Genomic DNA, 18787 nt, shown 5'->3' on the forward strand with positions numbered 1-18787 from the left:
GTGCAGGCACCCTGCCCCACTTACCACTGATGTTATCCTGAGCTTTCCCTTTGGTTCCTGCTCTGGGGCTGGATCCAGCTCATGGCTTTGGTTTCTGCAGCCAAGGGAGGAGAAGCTCTTTCCTGTAAGTGCCACTTCCCGTGGGAGGTCATGGCCAAGCAGGTTGGTGCAGCTTGAGCTCTCCAAGGGGCTGTGACCAGCCCCACCGAGCAGGGACTGGCTCTCCAACACAGCCCTAGGTGGCAACAAGAACATCCATGTTGTAGCAATCATACTGATTAATAATTGGGGCACTCAGAAATCTCTGTGGGCATAAAAATAAGGTGCTTTTTTCCTTGCAGGGGGTTACAAAGGGAGCAATGCTCCCTGCACTAAGTCCTCTCTCAACAGTAGCCCTTTGGTAATGGCTGGTCCCCAGGTCAGTGTTGGGGCTTCCTGGTGTCCCTTTGGCTGGGAGAGCAGCTCAGGGCTGGCACTGGCACTGCCATCACTTCACTGCTCCCTGCCAGCTGCAACGAGGCACCTCTTGTGCCTCAAAGAGGGAATCTTGAGTTCCCTGCAACCTGCCAGGCTGTGTGCAGGGAGCTGCTCGGGAGCTTGCGCCTGAAATGGTCCCTCGCCCTTCTGTCTGTCTGTCCATCCATGCCTGCACAAGCTGCAGGGCTGGAGCAAAACAGACCATTTTCTGGTGTGGCTGCAACCCTTGGTGGTGGTAGAGTTGGAGGAGCCAGCAGAGCCCTGTCCCTGGCGTGGGGATGTCTGGGGGGCTGTGCCAGAGGCTGATAGCACCCAGGCTGCAGGACCGTGCGTTTGGTCTCCTCCTTTATTTTCCAAGCTGGTGCCTAGTTTCTTGGTTTTTTCCTCCCCAGGGTTGTCCTGGGGAAGGCGAGTTGTCCCTCAGCAGGGTGTGAGAGGTTGTGCCAGTGGCTGTTGGCTGCCACAGCAGCAGGGCCAGCACAGCCCCTGCTCCCGCTGGTGCCAGTGAGCCCAGCACTGCTCACCCTCCGGTGGTGGCTGACACAGGGAGACCTGGCCTGGAAGCCTCATCAGGAGGGATTTCTGAAACTTGGTCGTTATCATTTATGGAACTGGGAGCTTTCTCCACCCTCCTGTGTGTGTGGCAAGCCCGGCAAGGGCAGGTTTGGAGGAGCTGGAGGTGCGTTCTCAGCCCCTGCCTGCCCAGGCGCCTGCAGCGATGCCGCCCTGGGGGCGACTTGTCTTTCCGGGCCCAAATCCACCCTTTCTCCCCGGTTGCCTGGGATGGCACAGCCCTGCTTGGCGAGCAGATCCCTTCTGCTTGGGCACGGGTGTGGAGCGGGGCAGGAAGGTGGACTTTGGGGTTTGCTGTTGACTTCGAACCCGAGCGGCCGCGGGTCCCGGCGGAGCCGCAGACCCGGTTGGGTGCAGGCAGCTCCGCTCCGCTTCCCCGGCTCCTGCCCCGTCTCGCCTCGTTAGAAATTCCCCGGCCTCTTTTATCCGCTTGCGGCTTCGAGACCATGATTTACGATCCGGTTCGAGCGGCTCCTGAGCGTTGCCAGCTAATTTGCCACCCTTTATCCCCAGGATTAAAGCCGGGCGGCGCGACGCTGCCCTGCGGATGGAGGGGTGATGGCTGGGAGGGGCTGGGTGGGGGCTGGGGATGGGGCTGGATGGGGGCTGGAGATGGGTGGGGGCTGGGGATGGGGCTGGATGGGTGCTGGGGATGATGCTCTACTGGGTCCTGAGGGGATGATGCTGTGTTGGGGGATGGTGCTGTGCTGGGTGCTGAGGAGATGCTGGGTGCTGGGGGATCATGTTGGGGATGATGCTGTACAGGGTGCTGGGGGATGATGCTGTGCTGAGTGCCGGGGGATCATGTTGGGTGCTGGGGATGATGCTGTGCTGGGTGCTGGGGGATGATGCTGTGCTGAGTGCTGGGGGATCATGTTGGGTGCTGGGGATGATGCTGTGCTGGGGAGATGATGCTGTGCTGGGTGCTGGGGATGATGCTGTGCTGGGGAGATGATGCTGTGCTGGGTTGTGAGGGGATGATGCTGTGCTGGGGGGATGATGCTGTGCTGGGTGCTGGGGGATGATGCTGTGCTGGGTTGTGAGGGGATGATGCTGTGCTGGGGGGATGATACTGTGCTGGGTGCTGGGGGATGATGTTGGGTGCTGGGGGATGATGCTGTGCTGGGTGCTGGGGGATGATGTTGGGTGCTGGGGGATGATGCTGTGCTGGGTGCTGGGGGATGATGTTGGGTGCTGGGGATGATGCTGTGCTGGGTGCTGGGGGATGATGTTGGGTGCTGGGGATGATGCTGTGCTGGGGAGATGTTGTTGGGTTCTGGGGGATGATGATGCTGTGCTGGGTCCTGAGGGGACGATGCTGTGCTGGGGGGATGATGCTGTGCTGGGTCCTGAGGGGACGATGCTGTGCTGGGGGGATGATGCTGTGCCCAGTGTGGGTGCTGTGTCATGGGGGTGGGTCAAGCCTCAGTTTCCCCTGCAGCATCAGCACTGCCGTGGTGGGATGTGAGCACCAGGGCGCAGAGACCTGGCATGGTTGCTGCACATGTAGCTGGGCCCTGGCATTTCTCCTCCTTTTTTGCCCCATTTTGCAGTGTGGGTTGGAGCTCCCGGGGCTTAGCCCCCTCTTGGATGTGGGGTCTCAGGGTGCTGCCTGATCCTGCTCCTGCCAGCTCAGTCCCTAGGAGCTGTGGGGTGGGATGATTTGATGACAGAGCCTCTTGCCGTGAGCTGCCTCCCTTCCTCAGGGCAAAGGCCAAGCACCCCGTGGCTTTGGCCTGTTTGGGAGACACCTTTGGGTGCTGGGCTCTCCTCTTGCCCAGGGTACAGGGAGGGAGGTGTGGGGATGGCCAGCACAATGTCCTCCCAGGGACACAGAGCTCAGCCCCGGGAGTGATCTGCACCTGCTTCAGCAGCTGCATCCTGCTCGTTTGGGGTGTCTCACCTCACAATGGCTCTGGTGCACCCCACATGATGGTGGCATCTCCCCAGGGGTGAGTCCTGAGGGCAGAGGTGACCTGGCTGGTGCTGGGACACACAGCATCAGCCCCAAGGTTTGGTTATGGCTCAACAGCGTCAGCAATTATGTGCCTTTAGCAGAGGAGAGGTGGGGATCATGGGCTCAGGCTGGCCCCAGCCTCAGTCTGTGCCTCAGTTTCCCCTGTGTGTCCATGCCAGCATCACCCATAGCCCAGGCACGTGCTGGTGGTGGGGCTGCTCTGGCAATATTTAGCACTGAGTGTCCAGTGATGCTTATCTTGTGTATTTTTTTCCCATTTCAGGTGAATATGGCCCTGGCAGGGAAGCCTTTAGACGTGACTCTCAGCACCTCCAGAGCTGACCAGTGGAATATGGTTTTTCCCCAGAAAGACGAAATCATCACCAGCTTAGTGTCTGCCTTAGACTCCATGGTAAGAAGCCAGTGACATCCCTGTCCCCCTCCCTCAATTCACCATCCTTTAACAGGGCTGAAGCAGGAGGGCTCTGGAGCTCATCCCACTCCCCTCCACAGCCCAGGGAGCTGCTGGAGCTGGGAAATAAACACCTTCTCCTGCCCTGACAGCCATAAGGATCATAAAGTCAGCCCAAGTTAATCTCAGATGTATATTGTTTTCCCATTAATATTTATGTTGGTATCAACTGCATGTGGGGTGTTTGGTTGTGTTGTTTTTTTTCCTTGGTGTTTTACCAATGTTACCCTGAGCTTTTACACAACAGGAGAACAATGGCTTTTATCTCTGAGAACAAAGAAAATAACTTTCATATCTTTTGACGTAGAATTCCCAGTGGAAACCTTGCCTAAGTCAGCCATGCTTACATAAACAAAGATAACTGTCTGGATTAAGGCTCGTGGACCAGAGCTAATCTTATTTTTAACTGTGAATGTGATCAAGGAGGAAAGGCGGGTGTGTAGCAACAAACGTCTGTTGCAGTGAGATGTGCTGAATAGCCCTCCCTTTGTAAAGCCAAATTGTGTTTAATGTGTTTGTGTTGGAGGCATCTTCTTCACTCTGCAGGTAGGGATGTGTGGGGTTTTTTTTCACCAACACTGATTTCCTTCTCTTTGACCATCACCCCTCCACTAAGGAGCAGGTTCCCCAGAGCTGACGCACCTTGAGCAGCCCTGATGATGATTTATGTTCGTGCCATCCTGTCCAGCAAATGTTGTTATTATACTTTGGCTTCTTAATGTATAGACATTATTCTGCAGCCTGACACCAGGGCCAGCAGCCAGGCTGCTCCTGAAATTCAGCCTTTATCCCAGCACTTCTCCAGGGCCAGGCTCTCACCCACTGGAGAGGAACTCCCTGTCTGCCTGATGGATAAACCATGGGCTTGGATTTGGTCTGTTTCCAAATCTTGCATCCCCTAGATTTTCTCTTTCTTTTCCTTCTTTTGAGTTTTTTTTTTGAGCAAAATACTTCCATTTGCTGCTGGCTTCTTGAAAGGAGGTTTCTTAAAAATACCTATTTTTGGGGGTTGTGATTCAACCCCTCCTTCTTGAAGAAGGTGAGCAGGAGGTAAACATGACCCAGGATAGAAGCTGGTTTAAGCCCACACAAATCAGACTTGCTGTAAATGTGTGTGGGGAGCTGAAGCAAGCTGGGGAGGGTTGCTCCATGGGCATTCCTGCTCCTTCCCCAGCTTCCAGCATCCTCCAGCCCCTCCATGATGCCAGGGGCTGGCTCCATGTCTAACCAGGGCCACCCATGGGACAATCCCCCCCTTGTTTTACCCACTTCAATCATGACCTGTGGGGAGAGCATCTTCCTAGTGTCAGTGTTGTAGCTATGGAAATGTGACTCAGGCTAACTATTATAATATGAAAAAATGAGCCTAAAAATGCATACACGTGTGTAATATGTAGAGCAGGAAGTGCACGTTACATAAAATGGATTAATGGAGGAAGTCTTTTCCATCTCTTTCATGTTTTGCATAACTGTACGAGAAGAATCGTTGGGCTAATCCAGACTTTGCCCATATTAGTGTTCTGCAGCTGAAATAAGATTCCCGTGCTCCTTATTTCATTAGAGCTGATGGAAAAATACAAATTGTTGTTGGTTTTGGTTTTGGTTTGGTTTGGACAGGAGTGTTTTCTTTTAAAGAAATACTATAGAGTGTTTACTTTTAGGATAGGAAAAAGTGAAGTGAAATGATAATCATATAATCGTAGAATCATTCAGGTTGGAGAAGCCCCTTGGGATCACCCTGTCCAACCATCATCCCTGCTCTACCAAGTTCTCCCCTCAACCACATCCACCAGCACCACATCCAAACCACCCTTCAACACACCCAGGGATGGTGACTCCACCACCTCCCTGGGCAGCCTGTTCCAGTGTCTGACCACTCTTGCTGTGAAAAAATGGTTCCTAATGTCCAGTCTGAACCTCCCCTGGTGCAGCTTGAAGCCCTTCCCTCTTGTTCTGTCACTAATGACCTGGGAGAAGAGACCAGCACCAGCCTCTCCGCAATGACCTTTCAGGTAGTTGTAGAGACTGATGAGGTCTCCCCTCAGCCTCCTCTTCCTCACACTAAACATTCCCAGCTCCTTCAAGTGTTCCTCATCAGATGGATTCTCCAGGCCCTTCCCCAGCTCTGTTGCCTCCTCTGTCCTCGCTCCAGCACCTCGAGATCTCTCTGGAATTGAGGTGCCCAAAACTGGACACAACACTCCAGGTGTGGCCTCACCAGTGCTGAGCACAGGGGGACAATCCCCTCTGTGCTGCTGCTGGTCACACCGTTTCTAATACAGGCCAGGATGCCATTGGCTTTCTTGGCCACCTGGGCACACACTGGCTCATGTTCAGCCTCTTGTCAATGAGAACCCCCAGGTCCTTTCCTGCCAGACACTTCCCAGCCACCCTTCCCCAAGCCTGGAGCGTTGCCTGGGGTTGCTGTGGCCCAAGGGCAGGACCCAGCACTTGGCCTTGTTGAAGCCCAGACCATTGACATTGGCCCAACCATCCAAGTCTCTCTGTAGAGCCTCCCTCTCCTCATGCAGATCAACACTCCCACCCAGCTTGGTGTCCTCCTGATGGGTAACTAGTTCTTGTTTTCCATCCAAGAGTGGCTCAGCCAGGCACCTTTCTGTGAGGTCACCATGAAATTTGGACCCAAACCACAACATCGCTCTTGATGGGGGAATCATCTTTGGATGGGAAGCAAAAAAAACCCAACCGACCGACCGACAAAATCCTACTGGGAAATGGCAGGGGATGGTCTGGGAAATGGCAGGGGATGGTCTGGGAAATGGCAAGGGTGGCTGCTCTGACCTGGTGCCTCCCCACAGTGCTCAGCCCTCTCCAAGCTGAACGCGGAGGTGGCCTGCATCGCTGTCCACGAGGAGAGCGCCTTCGTGGTGGGCACCGAGAGGGGACGGGTGTTCCTCAGCGCCCGCAAGGAGCTGCAGGCTGACTTCCAGAAGTTTTGCAGTGAGTATCCCTGCCAAACCACCTGCCGAGGCGGGTCAGTGCCCTGGTTGTGCCAGCTGGGCTGTGCGCGTGGCCGCGGTTCAGGTGGCACCGCAGCGTGGTTGGGCCCTGGGGCTGGGCAGTGTTTGAAGTGGTGGAGGACACGGGTGGGAAGTGTGGCTGGAGCTTCTTCCATCCCAGGGAGGGCTCCCCAGACCCTGGCTCTCCTCTCCCAAAGTGTCCTGAGGTGCCACAGGGCTGGATGGCTGCGCTGCTCCCCTGGCACTGTTGATGTGCTGAAGCAGCTTCTGAGGACGTTGCAGGAATAGTTTGTCCCAGTGATCCCGCAGGATCAGGGAGGCTTTCTTGGGTCAAGGGTCTTTTCTGGGTATTGGAAAGACAGGGATAGATTTGGGAGCTGGCAGTGTTGGTCATGGAGCTGCTTGGTATTTTAGAGGGGTTAACAGTGGTTGAAAGAAGGCCTTGAGCAGGAGCTGTGGTCTTGGACTGGGATCAGCAGGTATTGCAGGGATGTTTGTGACTGGTGGCAGCCTTGTGTGTGGTGATGCTGGTGCCCAGCCCTCTGTGCCAGCTCAGTGACTCTGCTGGCTCCCTAAAAACGGCCTGGGAGCTGTGCTGTGAACAGGGACCTGCGTTTCTTGGATAGCATCATCCCTAGGGTGCCAGCTGCTGCTGTCTCCATGCTGAAGCTGGGATGGGATCTGGCTTTGGTGGTGGCAGGGACCCCAGAGCAGGTGGGTCCCAGCCCTGAACCTGCTCACACAGGCTGCCCAGCTGTGTGCACACGTGTGGTGTTGGTGGAAACCATCTTGGTGCTTGGTCTGGTGGAGAGCTTGCTCAGGAAGGCCTCACTCTAGTGAAGACCTGAGGGCTGTAGAGCTGCTGGGGTCGCTGCCTGCCCGGGTCATACCCTGCCCGTGTGCAGGGTGAGCTGGCCTGGCTTTGTGGGAGCCCCTCCCAAGGCTCCATCCTGCCCACCTGCCACCTCCACCGTGCCACTTGCACCCGGGACACCCACTGGCAGTTACCCTCCACTTGGGTACAGTGTGTTTTGCAGGATGGGAGGCATCTGGGGGAGTTTTCCTGCATTGGCAGGTGACTCTGCCTCCCCTTCCCACCACCCCTGAGAGGCAGGGAAGTACCTGAGCAAGGAATGGCAGCGGGGTGGCCAACGGGAGGGAGCTCCCTCTTATGCATGAAATGCAGCCCTAGAGCTCCCAATATTGGTGGCCATCTGCAAATCTTCACTTGTAGAAATACATCTACACATATTCTGTCTGGTGACCTACAGTGCTGGGGCAAGGTGCCCGACACGGGATCCTGGTTCTCCTCCCCTTCAGTTTCCTGTGCACTTTTGTCAGAATGAAACGGTCACGTCTGGTTGAAAGCACAACATCTTGGCAGTGGGGCTCGGGCAAAGTGGCTGGTGCTGGAGACAGGGTGAAACGTGATAACTCTGTCTTGAATTATAAATGGCCCAGACTCGACTCTGCTCCATAAAGCTCTTACAACTGGCACGCAGTGGAAAGCATCCCTGGAAGTGCCTCTGATTTATGGTCTAGCTGCCCCCTTAGGAAGGATCTGAAATAATCTAAAGCAGACACTGTTGGGAGAGGGAAGAAGCCTCTTATCTCTCTGGGTGTGCAGACCTTGCTTGGATGCCCTCCTTTATCTGAACCCCTGGCTCAGCCTTTCCTGGAGATGGGGGCACTTGACAGTGATCAGGATTAATGTCACTGGAGAAGAGCTGGCACCCAGCCAGGAGGGAGGGTCAGTCACGGGAGGCTGTAGATGCAGATGCATTTTGCCACCTTGGTAAAACACCCCCAAAAAAAAAAGTTTTCCAGGGCCTGTTTCCCTGTGCCATGGGAGCCATGCAGAGCTTCCCAGGGGTTGTGTGGTGCTGGCTGGCTGTCCCCTTCCTTATGTCTAGTTCTGTGGGTACCCTGGGTGGCTCTCACCTCATCCCAGTGCTGTCCCAGCCGTGGGCTGTTTCCACAGTAGGGATCCACAAGCTCCTCTTTGAGCACCCGGGCAGCTTCCAGGGATGATCACAGGCAGGAGCCTGTCGAGGATGATGAAGGAATTAGTCCTTCACCACTGAAAATCCCCTGTGAGTTGCTTTGGATGGAACAGCAGTAATGCACTCGTGGTGTTTAATTTTCCGTGCGTTTAGAGACGCGAGGAAGTCGTTGCTGCAGATATGCTTTATTTGAGGTTTAATGGGGGAAATTAGCAGGAAATAGCTGGTATTACCGAGCTACGTGACGCTGAAGGGTAAAAAAGCCTCCAAGAAAGGCGGATTTTCTTTTCCTGAGAGATTGAAGGCTAAGCAGATTGAAACCAGAGAAAAGAAATGTGCTGCCCAATTAATCACAGCAGTTTCAGGGTAGCCCAGTAAAACCTGCAGAGGGGGGGACACGCACAGGGTGACCAGCACTGCTCCTGCCTGTGCTGCTGGCACTGCTGCCCGTGCCACCACCTTCCCCTACCCACCAGGAGCTGTGGCCACATCTGAGATGGGAGGCTGAGTTTGGTGGGAAACCCTGGGCACCCACCTGCCTGTCCAGAGGCCTTTACTGATGCTTTGGGGGTGGCGAGGGGCCCGGCACCCACGGGACAATGTCATGCCTGGGGTTTGGTGGATGGGTTTGGATTCACCTGGCTGAAGTAGGTGTAACCTGGCTGGTGGGTTCAGTGGCTTTGCAGCCACTTGAGGCCATGCACAGCATCACCCACAAGCCCTCTTCTCACCACATCACCTCCCACTTTCTCCTCTCCACCTCCCCTTGCAGGAGTCCAGCAGAGGAAGGAGCAGGACACCGAGGCGCAGAAGAAGGCAAAGGAGTGCGGGCGCAGCGTGCTCAGGGTCTCCCCGGACCAGGGATCAGACGTGTACCTCCTCAGGAAGATGGTAGAGGAAGTGTTTGATGTGCTTTATAGTAAGAACCTTCACGCTTCCATTTGGGGATCTGGATTGCCCCGGGGCTCGCTGAGCTGCCCGGCGCCCTTGCCAGATGCGGCTTTTGGCCCCATCCCGGGCAGCGTGGTGGGACAGGCTCCTGCACAGGGTTAGGGTTGTGTTCAGGTGGGATCCAGCCACTCCTTCTTCATTTCCCAGTGCCCCAAACTGGGCAAAACCAAAAAATATCCCTCTGCTGCGGGGAGCATCCTCTGTCCCCCCAGCCAGAGGAAGCCTCTGCCGTGCCCTGAGTGTGATTTTCAAGCACACCTTTACCCCCGACACTGTGGCTACAACATCTCTTTCCCCAACAGGACTCTGCAGAGAGACTCTCTCACCCCTTTCCCTGGCAAGTCTATTTAAACAGAAAAAAAGATGATTTTTTTTTTTTTTTTCTAGCAGGCAGCCCCAGCTCCAAGAGATGAGCTGGTGCTGTTCCAGCACATGCATCATCCCCAGCAATAAAGCTTCTGCAATTAAAATGTAGATGACCATATGGCTGTTGATATGTAACCCAGTGGGTTGCAGAGCTCCCTCTGGGCCCAATCTGCAGAGGCTCGAGTGGCAGCAGTGCCTGTTTCCCTCTCTGGAGATCCCTGCAGCAGCCCCCATGGAGTGGCTGGAGGTGTCAGCCATGTCCCAGCTTGTCCCCCCAGCAGTTTCTACAGGGCTGTGCTGGCCCGGGTAGGAATAGCAAGGTTGGATTGGGGTAACAGGGCTGTGAGCCCCAATATTCCCCCATGGTGCTCAGCAGGTTGCATTAACCCTGCGTGATGCTTCAGGGTGTGTGGCCAGACCAGCTGCAGAACCAGGGGTTTTTGCTTTCCTGGGTGAAACTCCCTGTTTTCCTGGGTGAAACCTCCCCTGAGATTTGGGCTGAGCTACCTTGCAGGGCTGTGTGGGTCTCCCTGAGCTGAAAGAACAGGCATTGCCCCTGGTTGTGTGCTGGGTTTGGGAATTCCCACACAGGTGGGAGAGGTGTGACAGGTGCTTCCACCAACCACCCTGGGCTCCTGTGTGTGATTTGCTGCCACAGGCTTCACAGACAGAAAGGGTAGATGGCATCCCTTCCCCAGGACAGACAGTCCCTGAGGCTTTCTGAAACCACTTAAAGGACTTGGAGGAGATACTCCCTTTAATGGGGGTAATCAAATCCTCTTGCTGCCTCCAGAAGTCTGGACCCAAGCTGGAGGAAGGGACGACACAGGAGAGCCAAGGGAATGGGGTGAGGAGTGTGTTTGAGCACTGGTAGGATCCCTGCTCCAAGCTGCAGTTCTTGTTCTGCTGCCAGGGGAGCACCAGGCTTTACAGGCCTCTTGGGAATAGGGGAATTATTCATATCTGACATATTATAAATATGCAATTGCATAAAAATGCTTGACCAGGGTGTGTCTGCAGGGAGGTGTATGGATCAGGTGGCCCATCCATTGGGATGAGTTTGGCCATGCCTTTATCTTGGTGTGTGTTTGTGGACAAGCTGGCTGGGTCCCCATGGCTGGTGGTAGTGGCAAGAGGAGGTTGGGCATCCCTGGGCTGGTGGTTTTAGCCTGGCCTTGGGTGGCATTCTGGCCTTGGGTGGCATTCTGGCCTTGGGTGTAATTCTGCCTGTGCTGCTGGTTCAGTAGGAGCAGCTGTTTCCATCCCTGAGCTGCTGGATGGGAAAACCCACTGGGCATTTGCTCCCCTCCCACTGGGAAGAGCTTCTCCTGGCTGAGTGGGGAGAGAGATACTGCCAGAGGTGCCCCAGGGTGATTCTGTTTCCAATACCAAAAGGATTGTCAGATATTAACAGTTACCTTTCTTACAGTTTTGAGGGGTTTTTTTTGTCCTTTCAGTCGCCTCCCATCAACAGGGATTGGAAACAAGAAAAAAATCTTAGAAAATGCTCAGTCAAAAAGATCCTGTATTCCCTCCAGAGCTGGGTAATCTCTGCACCAACAGGATGACTGATTACCACCAGCTCCTATTAAACAGGCATTAATGATGATTATTGTCTCTCCTTAGCTAAACCATGAGTCTCTGCACGGCAGCACGAGGCTCAGTGAAGGTCACTTTGACAGTAACACATTCCCCATAAAAATATGTTCGGGGAGTTGTTGAGGGCTGGGTTGATAAGGAGCCTCCGTGGGCATGGGGAGCTTCTCCCCATCACGAAGGGAGGTGATGGAGGGAGGAGGAAAGCTGCTAGAGCCTGTGGATTGGGGCAGGGTAAACCATCAGTACCCTCCCAGCTTGCAGAACGTGTACTCAACCGTGTTGTGGTTCAAAGGTTTGTTTTGAAACTTCTGTTATTGGCTTAATTAAAACATTATCCATCCTGCCTATAAGGAACCTTGATGGCTCGTGTGAGTCCCACGTTGTTAGTTGTCACACGTTGCTTCAAAGAACATGTTGAAGAAATCACTTTTAATAAGGACCTGCTGACAGTGCCACAAAATTCCGAGGGTTTCTCTAAGATCTTTTGTTTTGGGGTGGTTTTTTTTTTGTTGGTTTTGTTTTGGTTTTTTTAAAGGAAGATATTAAAAAGGAAAGATTTTTAAAGAAAATCAATAATATAAAATCCCACAGTTATTTAAAGGTCCCATAACCTCCTCTGCCTGCCATTCAGCCTGGAGATGCAGGCACAGACACCTTGCCACTCAGCCAGATGTTCGGCATCTGGACTCTGCTTTGCCAGCCAGGTCACATTCTTGTGTGGCTGTTTCTCCTGCTTCATGCTTTCAGCACCAGGTTTATTGGTTGCAGAGACTTGGGTTGGTTTCCAAAATAATTTTTCTGCAAAGAGCAGCTCAAAGGTTCTGCTTCAGCTCAAGGTTCCTTGAAACCTTTCAGAGGGGGCTGGTTTTCCAACGGTGTCTTGCACTGCAAGCATCCCCAGATTGGGCATGTGGGCACTTCAGCCTGTTCAGAAAATCTCTGTGGAGCTGTGGTGCTCACCAGTCACCTTCTGCTGCTGGGGAAGGGAAAGCAGTTTGATCCCAGCTCCGCGGGCAGATTTTGGTGTCAGAGGTACGACAGAGCCAGCCCTGCATGGTGGGGACACAAGAGGACTGTGTGGCTGTTGTCGAGAGGAGGGGGTGAGATTCCTGGGCTGCTGGAGGTGATGGTGCAGTCACATGTATCAATGTTCACGCTGCATCCTGGTGGTGGGGTGGAGCGAGACTGTTGGGGTGTGTTTTTTCTCGCCTTTCCAAGCACATGGAGGCTGCCTGACAGCAGCAGCAATCAAAGTACTTTCCATTCTTCCAGGAGGTCAAGGAAGAAAACCGACTGAAAAATAAGGTTCCCAGAATATCTCAGTAAACGTGAGATAAAAATCAGTGAAGCCCTTCAGCCTCCTTTGTCAGCTCTCAGCTCCCTCCCGGCTTGCCAGCAGCCCATCCCTCTCTGGCACGCGTCCGGGCGCTCCCGGGGAGGGGGGAGCTTGTGCCAAGTGACCCCAACCAAGTGTTTTCCTGCACAACCCGAAAGATGAGACATCTGCTTATTGGCTTTTTTTTTTTTTTGGTGAGCTTTTTATTAATTAGCACCTCTAGAAAGGGCTTGGAGGGCCTCGCGCGCTGAAGTGCAGAGCTAGGAAGTGGGCTTGGTCTCGCAGCAATGCCGTGGGGATCTCTTGCTCTTGCCTTGACTCCTCCAGCCTGGCTCAGCCGCGGTCAGGGGGCTGGGGTGTCCCTGGGTGTGTAACTCTGCCCCCTCCCCAGGTGAAGCCGTGGGGAAGAGCAGCGTGGTCCCTTTGCCCTACGAGCGGTTCCTGAAGGAGCCAGGCTCGCTGGCGGTGGCCGGCTTGCCCGAGGGGATCAGCTTCAAGAAGCCCATGGAGTACGATGTGAAGTCCCTGATGGCCATCCTAGAGCACAGCCACAGCATCCGCTTCAGGCTAAAAAGGTAACGGGGGGGATGGGATCCCCCCCTCCAGGGGTGGGAGGGCAGCGAGCCAGCAGGGTGGTGGCTCCTCCGCCACCAGCTGATGGCAGAGATTTTGCGTGGAGCAGGCAGGAGGGTCCATTCTACCTCCCAGCTTCTCCCCCCAGATCCAGAAACCTGGGTCCAAGCCGTGCCTGGCACACAGGTCTGTCAGTGCTGGGTGGCTCGAGACTGTTTCGGACTCGTTCCTATAATAAGCGTGTGTAAACGTGCGCATAAACCGCGTCGCTTTCTGTGTCTCCGCCAAAATTTCCGCTGCGGGAAGCTAAGTGCTTTTCTGTCTCCCGAGAGGTTTCCAGTGTAAATGCTGCAAGCTTCTTCCTAGGCTCAGATGGGTTTTTTAACACCAGACAAGGAGGGAGGCGGGGGACTGAGGTGGGGCGAACTCCCCGTTTTGGCCGCGTTTTCAGGGCGGTTCTGGGCGCGTTTCCTCTGCGTTTGTCTGGCCGGTGGTACCTCGGATCCATGCAGAGAAGTGCTGAGTGCTACCAAATGCCTCCTCTGAAGGCTCAGCACTTCTGGAAAATCAGGCTGAGACAGCTAAAAGTAGGGCAGGCAGAATTGGAGCCGTCTGTGAGCTGGTGGCTGCCTGTCTCCTGTGAAGCTCTCCTGGGTCTGCAGCTCATCCTTGGGCTGCCTGAGGTCCCCCTTGAACACGGCTCTGGGGGCTGGGATGGGTGATGGAGCCGATCAAGTCTTGTGGTCACACGGATTGTTTTACTCCTTAAACACGCCCGGCTGTGGAGCTAGGTGGCTTTGCCCCAGGTAGCAGGGATGCTTTGAACTAATGCAAGACCAACCCGCTCCCCTTGAAGCAGACAAAAATGGTGCAGGTGGCTGAGGAAGCTGCAGGAGGGCGGGCGGTGCCTGTAATTTCTGAAACAAAGAGCCCAGCTGTGCAGCCTGTCTCACCCTTCTGGGCACAGCTCTCCTTCCCCCTTCACATCCTTGCTTGTCCCATCTTAGCAGCCCCTTGGACCCGAGGGAACCTGTTGTATTTCCTCCTCTCCCTCCCTCCCCCTCAGGCCGGCGGACGAGCCCAGCCGAGAGCCAAACCCCAGCGCCGAGCTGACTTGCACCTCCCTGGCCTCCAAGGGCGGCCGCGACTCCGGTGCCAACGTCCCCTTGGCCAAACCCTCCAGCCAGGACGCCCCTTCTGCCGTCGCCAGCTTCTTGTACGGCGTCTCTCTGCCGACCCAGCTCGACCTCAAGCAAGAGGTGTCCTCCAGCCTGCCAGGCGCCAACGCGGCCGCCGAGGCCCTGCTGCCCAGGCCGGCGGGAGAGCTGAAGGTGCCTTCCTCACAGGAGTACAGCGACTGCTGTGGTAATAGCCTGGGGTTTGCTGGCAGATGAGGGGGGCTTGGTGCCAAGCCCACCCCCCCCCCCCCCCCGGCGCTGACAGGGGACAGGCCCGGGTGTTTTGGCGGCCCTTGGATGAGTGAGGTTGAATGAGGATGAGTGAGGTGATCCCAGGGCTGGAGCAGCTCTGCTCTGTGGACAGGCTGGGAGAGTTGGGGTGTTCAGCCTGGAGAAGAGAAGGCTCCAGGGAGACCTTAGAGCACCTTCCAGTGCCTGAAGGGGCTCCAGGAAAGCTGGGGAGGGGCTTGGGACAAGGGCAGGGAGGGAGAGGACAAGGGGGATGGATTAAAACTGGAAGAGGGGAGCTTGAGGTGAGACATGAGGAGGAAATTCTGGAGTGTGAGGGTGGTGAGACCCTGGCCCAGGTTGCCCAGAGAAGCTGTGGCTGCCCCATCCCTGGCAGTGTTGAAGGGCAGGTTGGATGGGGCTTGGAGCAACCTGGGCTGGTGGGAGGTGTCCCTGCCCATGCAGGGGGGTTGGAACTGGGTGATCTTTGAGGTCCCTTCCAGCCCAAACCAGTCTGTGATTCTATGAAAATCATTGCAAGGCTTGGCCCGTAGGGAGATGAGCAGAGCCCCCCCTGACAGGCTGCACCAGCCCAGCCCTTCCCTGAGTGCCTTTGAGGTGCCCAGGGGCACATCTCCATTCCTGCCTTGAAGGGCTGGGTGCTGCCCCATGACCCAAGGAGATGGGGAGGGTGGTCTGGCCAGGACCCGGCTGGGTTGTCACAGGCCGGGGGGCACGGAGGAGAGCAAGCAGGGTTGGGTCAGTGTCGCTGGCGGGGGACAGGACCCTGGGGCTTCTTCAGGTGTCAGGCTCTCATCAGCCCTTTCTCCTTGTCTCCCCTCTTGTCCAGGACAGAAATCGTTGGCCTCTGGAGGTCCCCTCATCCAGAACGTGCACTCTTCCAAGCGCATTCTCTTCTCCATTGTCCATGACAAGACAGGTCTGTGTCCTGCTCCAGCACTAGAGGCAGCTGGCAGCCTTAGGGAGAGGTTTTCCCCCCCTGGCCTGTCTCTCCCAGCCACCCCTGTGCTCTGTGGGGACCTGGCAGTGCTGGGGGATGTGTTTTTCCTGCAACATGCCAGCTTCATCCCCACTTGGGTCCATCCCTGCCGTCTATCTCCATGACGCTTGGTCCTGGAGCGCTGCCCGTAAGCTGGGAATTCCCACCCCTGCACTGGGAGCTGAGGCATGGCCCTGGGTGAGGCCGAGCTGCAAACAGCAAATACCTGCCGAAAACTTGGTGGGATTTCAAAATACCTGAAACCCACTAACCCTGCTGTGATTCTGCAGCACTGCCCGGGGGGGATTAGCAATGGGGAGGAGACTCCGCCATTTCCCCACCTCCACCCCACCCAAGGGATATGCAACCTAAAAATGCTGACATGTTCACTGCAAAACCCTCGCCTGCCTGCATCAAAAAAAAAAAAAAAAAAAGGAAAAAAAGATGAGTGGGAAAGCTGGGAAAGAGAAGGAGATGAAAAATCTCTGTGAAATGGTCGTCCCTTTCCAAGGTTTGTTTCAGGTTGAGTTTGCTCTGTCCCGGGAGGTCTTTCATTTCAGGGTTGAGAAGTTTTATGGGGTCATTCCTTAGGAATCTGCTCTGCAGATGCACAGGCTGCAGAGGAGGTTGCTTGGGGCTGGGGTTGGGGTTGGGGAAGCCCAGCCCTTATCTGCCAGCCTGGCAAGATCTGCTCAGGAAGAGGAAAAAAAATCATTCTTTTTAAAGCAGCAAAGTCTTGTTCCCGCTTCCCAGTGCAAGAAAAGTGCATCTGCTGTGTACGAACCATATGGAAGTTCCTTAATTCTTATATTTTGTTTTGATAGATAAGTGGGACAGTTTTATAAAAGAAACTGAAGATATCAACACCCTTAGGGAGTGCGTGCAAATTCTGTTTAACAGCAGATATGGTGAGTAGGAGTTAATATCCCATTATGCATCTGCAGCGTTTGTGGTTTGCATATCATTATATAGCAATCATTTTTGTTCCCTAACACAGCAGCAGAAGCCATATGCTAGAGCTCCCTTCTCTTCCTCACACATTTTAGCCCAGCAGCTCCCAGTCTCTGGGTGTCTGCTGGAGGTTATGTCAATATTTCCATTTGGAGCCCCCTCCCTCACTTGAGGAATTTATAACTGGGCTGTAAACCAGCCCCAGTTTGAAGTTGGCACACGGAACACCCGGGCACCACAGCGTAGGCAAGGGGGAAGGGTGGCATGTGGCTGGTTTAAATTAACATGGCAGGGGAAAAAGAAGGTGGTTGTTATTGCAGTTGCTTTTTCCCCCCCACCCCTGCACGGCTCTTGGGCACCTTTGGTGTTCCCCTTGCCACGGGCAGTGGTTTTGGGTTAGTCCCTGGGCTCCTGGGCAGCTGTAAGCTCAGGAAATTGCTCAGGAATGGGTTGATGGGGCTGGAGGTTGCTGCCTGTACCATCCTCGTCAGGCTGTGGAATTAATGAGATATAGATGGGCTATAGGTGAGCTCTGTAGCTTAGATCCAGTCTATGTGCTGTGCAGCTCCTGAGTTAATTAGCAACCTGCTGCCATCGACACAAGCAACGAGCAGATGAGGCTGCTCAAGTGTTCCAAATAGACTTGAACTGGGCACATAAGGGTGAACTCTTTTTAGCTCGATGGGCCCATGACACACGGGAAGGTTGGGGACAGCATGATGCTGGAACAGGTTGCCCAGGGAGGTTGTGGCTACCCCCTCCCTGGAGGTGTTCGAGGCCAGGCTGGATGAGGCTTGTGCAGCCTGGGCTGGTGTCCCAGCTCATAGCAGGGAGGTTGGAAGCTGGTGGTGTTTAAGGTGCCTTCCAACCTTCACCATTCTGTGATTCCATGTCCCTGGTTTGAGCATCACAGGGTGTATTTGTATCTTTGGGAGATGCCATCAGCTGTGTTTGCTGTGTGATCTCTCCGTTGTCCCACGTCCCAGCAGTGAGCTGCTCCCAGGGCTCGCCTTCTGGAGATAGCAAGGGAGAAGAGGGCAGGAGGCACTTTGAGTTCAAGCCTTCACACCTTCATTTTATCCTCTGTCCAAGGAAAAGCGTGTGTTTAAGTGAAACCATGTGTTCACCTTCCAGCTGAAGCCTTGGGGTTGGACCACATGGTCCCCGTCCCGTACCGGAAAATCGCCTGCGACCCCGAGGCCGTGGAAATCATTGGCATCCCAGACAAAATACCCTTCAAAAGGCCTTGCACCTATGGTGTCCCCAAACTCAAGAGGATACTGGAGGAGAGGCACAACATCCACTTTGTCATCAAAAGGTGGGTGATGAGGAGGGCAAGGGGAGAGTGCATGGCCTCGAGGGTTTCAGCCCTGTTCCCTCCACACTCACATGGCTTGTTTTGATGCCCAAAACTCATTTTACCCTTTTTTATGGGAAGAGCTAAACAGTTCTTTTTTTCCCCCCCCAGTCTCCATTTTCCATCTCTCTCCCCCTTTTTGCAAGGATGTGGCCATGGCATGATCCCCCCTGTTGTAAGTCCATGGAGACATTGCCAGTGCCACCCTAAAACAGGATGGCAGCACAGCTCTCCCCAGGGGCATTTGGTGGGTGGGAGTGGTTCCTCCAGGGGAGGAGGAACACCCAAATTCACACCACATGGGGATTCCCCTCCATCTGGTTTTGTGGTGATTACTTATGGACATCCTATATATACGATGATGAGGATGTATCACCTATGGGCAAGGTGTTGTGTCTTCATGACTGCATTTGTGCTGGAGTAGGAGTGAACGTTTTCCTGGTTATCTCTGCACCATCCAACCCCTCTTTGCTGCTCCATCAGGAAAATCTGCTTTGTAATATATTTATTTATTCAGCCTGTGCAGTGCTGATGTTGTTCCCCTGCTAGGAGTGTGAAACTGTAGTGTAGAAAAAGCCTGGCTAAGGCTCCCAGGGGGGCTAAAATCCCCAACATCAACAGGACTCAGGCATCCTAAAAGGATTTAGCTGCCCAGATGTCATCTGGTTGCTTTGTCCTGCACTGCCAGGCTGCATCAGGACCTGGAACATGCCCCTGAACACACTTTGCTCCCATGAGCAAAGGTACCAAAATAAGATCTTCAGGAGACGGGTGACCTCTGGTCG

The 18787-nt window shown here is 54.6% G+C and overlaps 1 protein-coding gene across 7 annotated transcripts in view; it reads left to right on the plus strand.

Moving 5' to 3' along the window:
• The window catches only part of GTF2IRD1 (GTF2I repeat domain containing 1), a 67850-nt gene that overhangs the window by 19269 nt on the left and 29794 nt on the right, over positions 1 to 18787 (plus strand). For all 7 annotated transcript variants that reach the window (XM_051635753.1, XM_051635750.1, XM_051635749.1 and 4 more), the window contains exons 2-9: positions 3291 to 3419; positions 6299 to 6440; positions 9236 to 9382; positions 13107 to 13290; positions 14355 to 14653; positions 15545 to 15634; positions 16519 to 16602; positions 17780 to 17963. In XM_051635753.1, the coding sequence (XP_051491713.1) occupies positions 3297 to 3419; positions 6299 to 6440; positions 9236 to 9382; positions 13107 to 13290; positions 14355 to 14653; positions 15545 to 15634; positions 16519 to 16602; positions 17780 to 17963 (1253 nt within the window). In that variant the 5' untranslated portion in view covers positions 3291 to 3296. The remainder of the gene's footprint in view (positions 1 to 3290; positions 3420 to 6298; positions 6441 to 9235; positions 9383 to 13106; positions 13291 to 14354; positions 14654 to 15544; positions 15635 to 16518; positions 16603 to 17779; positions 17964 to 18787) is intronic.

This window comes from Apus apus, chromosome 18 (genome assembly GCF_020740795.1).
Source record: "Apus apus isolate bApuApu2 chromosome 18, bApuApu2.pri.cur, whole genome shotgun sequence".
Lineage (NCBI taxonomy): Eukaryota > Metazoa > Chordata > Aves > Apodiformes > Apodidae > Apus > Apus apus.